Raw genomic sequence first — 6,000 nt, forward strand, 5'->3', positions numbered from 1 at the left:
AAAGCACGTGGCTTTGTCAAAAAACACGTGGCTTTGTTTATCTCGCGCTAGTTAGGTTAAGTTGGCACTACTGAGGTTTAGGCCCGTCAAGATGGCAGCAGTGAGGTTAGCGATGCGTTGTTGTCGATGACAGCTGTCAAAAGCACGTGGCTTTGTTTGCAAATTCAAATCTCGCGCCAAAATTCGCATTTCCCGCCAAAATTCAAATTTCCCGCCAGAATTCAAATTTCCCGCGGGAGGAGGCCGCAGAACTGTCCAACTATACTACTTACATCCAACAAACAATTGCACTAGGTTCCCTCCTTTTCAAGTTTCTTAGCAATTTCTTTAGAGTTTTTATTTTCATTTGAGCTCTTCGTATAACTGTTGATAAAAATATTGGCCAGAAATTTTACACACTTCTATATTACTTTTGTCAAACGAAAACCACACTTGCAGACATCACTTGAATTATTAATGTTATTTTCAAAGGCTAACACAAGGGCTCTTTTCCAGAAAGTTCCCCAAAATAAAGACTCGTCACTCAGCTCAACATACTCTCTTCATAAGTACTAAGACTTACGAAATTCGCTATCTCATACTTGAGGTCGTCTTGTCCTCATTCTAATATTAACACTAATTTTTCTGCCATTAGACTTGCACTTTTAGGTCACTTTTCACTTTAATATCGAGGGAACACAATTACGTTGAGTGGGCTCGCTTTTTGTCACGAAAGCGGTCTTATCTTCTCCACACCAACGATTAAACGGTTCTTCATCTCTCTGTGGCAATACTGTGATACTTTCTTCCTCGAGGTAAATTAATGTTGTTATGCGAAGGCTAATTGTCGAATATGTTTGGACAGATATTTAAGATTTAAGATATTTGCTAGGTTGCGAGTTAGTTGACCATACTCAGCAGTAAATACATCAGTGGCGTATACTGAAGCCCTAACCTCAAATGATAACGATGGTAATGTAAAGCACATTATGTTGTAAGCATCTGGCACTTTGTTCTATTTACAAACTCACTCTAAGACTCGACCTCATACTTCTAACTTAATTATACAGATAACAGAGTGCTCGTATTTCACTCCCGTTTACTTGTACATCCTTGTAGGAAGACACTGCAGGGCTGCTGTTGTAGGAGTAATATAGTTTTCTTTGTATAGGCAGATTTTAGTGGCGTATGCTGGGATCAAGATGTGGGCTGCCACTAGACTTAGGTTACCCTTTTTCGATAGTTGGTTCAGTTCTGAGCTGCAGCCAACAGAATATTGCCGGTGTGTTTCATAAGCCTCTGTTACTGTTCAACACGTGGTCAGTGGAGATGGAGGTCTAAGGTTTGGCAAATTAAAGTCCGGCTTTGTGCGAAATGGATAGAATGCTTGTCTTTCGTCCGATGGCCCCGGTTCAATTCTCAGAACCAACCCCATCGTACTCTAAGTTCCCCTGGCTTGAGGACTGGGTGTTTGTCACGTCTTCGCCAGTCATTTCATCCTCATTAGGTCACCTCCAAGCCTATACAGATGTCATGCACTATTATTATTATTATTATTATTATTATTATTATTATTATTATTATTATTATTATTATTATAACAGCATTACCAGCAGTCGTGTCCATCGTTCACTGGTTTATTAGCTTTTCAGTAGATCGGTGGTGGTGTCCGACCCATGATCACAGGTTCGATTCCAGACAACCAAAGAGAAGACCGAACATGAAAGATTGCTTTTCACTTTAGCAGATCTAATTATAAAAAGAAAACTATATTACTCCCATAACAGCAGCCCTGACGTGTCTTCCTACAAGGACGAAGAGTATGAGATGAGGAGGTATATCCCTTTCAGACCGAGTACGCACAATTGTGCGGGTTCGTATTTTAGTTATCCCTGACCGTATTTGATGTTTTTTCGGCGCTACACCAGACTGCAGTGATTGTGCAGGACACGTGGCGTGTATTTCAATTGATTTTAGTATGCGCTTGACCGCCAGGGCGAAGGAAGAAGAGTTTAAAAAGCACAGTTGATCGGCGAGATGGCAGGAAGCAGTAGTGCCGAAAGTAAGTATTTATTTACTGCGTTTATATTAATCTAGAAGCTTTACTGAATACCGGAATATATTCAATGAAGTGTGTACTTTGGTTAGTGAACGTAAATTTTGAAGCTACACCATCGTACGTGATACAACGAGGTTTTGAATTTTGATACGCTCAATTGTGTGGGTCCTGTTTTTCGGATGTTAGTTTTTATTTTGTAAAATAAACTATTAATATGTGTATTGAGGAGCATTTTAGTCAGTTCTTGACGTACAAACAAAAATTCACACCTCCAGTTTTCTTTCAGGTCTGAAAGGGATATACGATGAGGAATGCATGTGTCAGTTCGGGAACTTCCGCAGAACTTCGAGTTTTTGAGCTATCTTTCCGTCTCGCACCCTAGGCGCTTCGGTCCGTCAGATCGCCGCTGCTAACGAAGGTTTAGTGTTCTATTTGGTTGGTTGGAATCGAACCTGTGATCATGGGTCGGACACCACTACCGATCAATCGAGGAAGATAATAAACCAGTGAACGACACGACTGCTGGTTATGTTGTAATAATAATAATAATAATAATAATAATAATAATAATAATAATAATAATAATAATAATAGTGGTGCATGGTACCTGTATAGGCTTGTGGTGACCTCATGAGGATGAGGACGTGATAAACACCCAGTTCCCAAGTCAGGGAAATTAAAGAGTACTAGGGGTTTGATTCTGAGAACTGAACCCGGCCAAAGAGAATCATTCTATCCATTTAGCCATAAAGCAGGACTTTAATTTGGTAAACCTTAGGCTACCATCTCCACTGACCAGTTGTTGATTATTGACAGTAGCAGAGGCCAGGGCAGTAGCTTGTAAAGCAGCCTTGACAACACAGCAGGCTTCTCCGTTTGCCGTTGGCTGCAGCTCAAAACGCTTGAGGCTTGACATTCACTAAATCAGCTATCGAAAAGGGGTAACCTAAGTCTGGTGGCAGCATACGCCACTGAAATATATCTTTGCGGACAATAAAGTTAGACAGTTCCTATTTACAGCAAAAATCTCGCTATCAATGCAACGAATCCATTTCTCTCAAGTATCCTTCAGTGAAGGCAGAAATACCCCAAGAACTGCCGTAAGAAGTATACAACACGGTCAATCCATTTTAACCTAATAAGCACACTACATTTTAATAGGACATACCACCAATAACAAAACCTTTCACATATGTTAAATAAACACTTAACACGTTCAAACAAGAAATAAATAACCTACAGGTATTTTAAGCATCCATGTAAAAGCAACCAGCGACATTTTTATCAGTACGATGACAAGCAGTCCGCCTCTGTGGTGTAGTGGTTAGTGTGGTTAGCTGCCACCCCCAGAGGCCCGGTTTCGATTCCCGGCTCTGCCACGAAATTTGAAAAGTGGTACGAGGGCTGGAACGGGGTCCACTCAGCCTCGGGAGGTCAACTGAGTAGAGGGGGGTTCGATTCCCTCCTCAGTCATCCTGGAAGTGGTTTTCCGTGGTTTCCCACTTCTCCTCCAGGCAAATGCCGGGATGGTACCTAACTTAAGACCACGGCCGCTTCCTTCCCTCTTCCTTGTCTATCCTTTCCAAACTTCCCATCCCCCACAAGGCCCCTGTTCAGCATAGCAGGTGAGGCCGCCTGGGCGAGGTACTGGTCATCCTCCCCAGTTGTATCCCCCGACCCAGAGTCTGAAGCTTCAGGACACTGCCCTTGAGGCGGTAAAGGTGCGATCCCTCGCTGAGTCCGAGGGAAAAACCGACTCTGGAGGGTAAACAGATTACGAACGAACGAACGATGACAAGCAGACTCGGAATATTATCACTAAATATCGTATGCATGGCCCACGACCACTGACCGAAACCTGCCTTGGGGTCTGAGTGTTGGAGCTGGTCTTGGACCAAGGTATGAATATGACAAACACATTACAACAGATGTAGGATTTAGAAATCAAAAGTTTAGCACAGGATAGGGTGGCACGGAGAACTGCATCAAACTTGTCTATGGACTGATGACAGAATATCATCGTGGGTAAATATCTATAGTTAAACAGAAATAGTTGTCCCTCCACCCCCTTCGTACTTGGTGTTGTCTTCGCCGCCTCTCTTCAACGTGAAGGAGCACCTTCCATGTCTTAAGTAACCTCGGGTCGTGGTGCAGCTGCATGTACCAGCCCTCCTGCCATTCTTAAATTTCTGGCAGTACCGGGAACTGAACCGGGCCCCCCGAGGACGGCAGCTAATAACACTAACCGTTACGGTACGGAGGCGGACAATGATAATAAATGACGATGATGATGAAGATGGTGATGATATCTGTAATCCTTACGTATATATTTTTTGACATGAGTGGGTATTTTTAAGGAGAGAGATAGTTGTCATGTTGAACCAAACTCCTTAAAGACGTAGCTTGTCAGATAAGAGATTCTCTTATCGTCTGATGAGGTGCAAGACTCACCACAGCGGGTTTATCCGGCAGCTGCCCTGTCTCCTTGAAGATGTACTGCGGCAGGCTCATCATTGGGACCTTGACCCCGCCGAGTGGAGACTTGAGGATGCCATCTTCTCTGCTGGAGGTTGTCTTGTCTCTTGCGGACACCACAGACACGAGCACTCTACGCGACAACAAGGCGGTACGAACAGCTGACAAGCGCGACATGACACCAGAGAAGCGGGCCCACTACTGAACTAGTGAGGAAGGCAGATCAGCTGTAGGATACGCTATTAGCACGGCCCGTGACGTAACAAGGCCGCGCCTCGCCTGGCTGGCCTCTTTAAACACTCCGCGCTCCCCATTCAGCGAGCTTGCGGGTTCGAATCCGAGCTGTGATTCCACATTTTAACAACAGACTGTGGCTCGGCTGCTAATGTACGCGGACAGTTTCTGCATGTAGAACATATGGGAGGAGGACATTACCTGGCTGTTGTTTTCCAAGTCTTTCCTTAAATAATTGCGTAAATATCTACACAGTATAACGTCATCCGCAAACAATCTTATCTCTGATTCCACTTCATTGAATAGGTGGAAATATCAAGTTTATTTATTGTAATTCTTGGTTCAATACGGAAAAATGAAATTTCTTAGTCCACTTCTTTACGCATATCATATACCGAGCTAGACAGATGCAACTAGTAGGGCAAGGCCAGTTCTACATCACTGCGTCTATTATCTTGTTGAGTCAGCACATAAGGTCATTGAACCCTAGTAGTGTACCTATGGAGGTTCTGACCCGAAGTCATTGACCCCTAGTATAGTAGTACTGCAATGGAGATTCGCACAAGAGAGCAAGCCTAACCACACAGTCGCTATCTCGGAGGAACCTAACCTCACTTTTACGGCCAGATGCCCTTTCCGACGTCATATTTTGCATAAGAGAGCAAGCCTAATCTCACAGGGCTTAGTTTTACGGCCAAATGCCCTTCCCGACGTGGATTTTGCAAAATCTCACAGTCGCCATCTTGGAGGGGCCTAACCTCACTTTCAGGGCCAGATGCCCTTCCCGACGCCATCTTGCAGGGGCCTAACCACATAGGGCACAGTTTACGGTCAGATGGCGTTCCCGTCGCCATTTTGATCCTCCCACCAGAGAGTGCACATATGGCCTAACCTAGTTTTATGGCCAGATGCCCTTCCCGACGCCATCTTCGAGGGGCCTAAACTTACAGAGCCTAGTTTTACGGTTAGATGCCTCTGAGGGGTATGGCCCCTTGTTTCGAAAAAAATAAAAAAATATTATTAATCAAACGCAATTATAATTACAATTTAAGAGCTGACTGATGGTGTAAGCCGACCCTCTCGGTCTAGAAAGCAATGAATAACGGCTGAGAGATGCGACTGTGTGCCACTGTGTGTTTGAGTCAGCATGCACTTGCATGCACTGCACTTCGGCTGTTTCAATCTTACCTACCGTACTGCTTGACAATTTCCTTCTGCCACAGTGAAGAATTGGAGAGTTAACAATTATTGCA

The 6,000-nt window shown here is 44.0% G+C and overlaps 1 protein-coding gene across 2 annotated transcripts in view; it reads right to left on the reverse strand.

Moving 5' to 3' along the window:
• LOC136883075 (uncharacterized) overlaps positions 1–4,718 on the reverse strand; it is a 361,554-nt gene extending 356,836 nt beyond the window's left edge. For both annotated transcript variants that reach the window (XM_067155245.2, XM_067155244.2), the window contains exon 1: positions 4,490–4,718. In XM_067155245.2, the coding sequence (XP_067011346.1) occupies positions 4,490–4,690 (201 nt within the window). In that variant the 5' untranslated portion in view covers positions 4,691–4,718. The remainder of the gene's footprint in view (positions 1–4,489) is intronic.
• Positions 4,719–6,000: the final 1,282 nt, after the last annotated feature.

The sequence above is a fragment of the Anabrus simplex genome, chromosome 11, assembly GCF_040414725.1.
Source record: "Anabrus simplex isolate iqAnaSimp1 chromosome 11, ASM4041472v1, whole genome shotgun sequence".
NCBI classification, from domain to species: domain Eukaryota; kingdom Metazoa; phylum Arthropoda; class Insecta; order Orthoptera; family Tettigoniidae; genus Anabrus; species Anabrus simplex.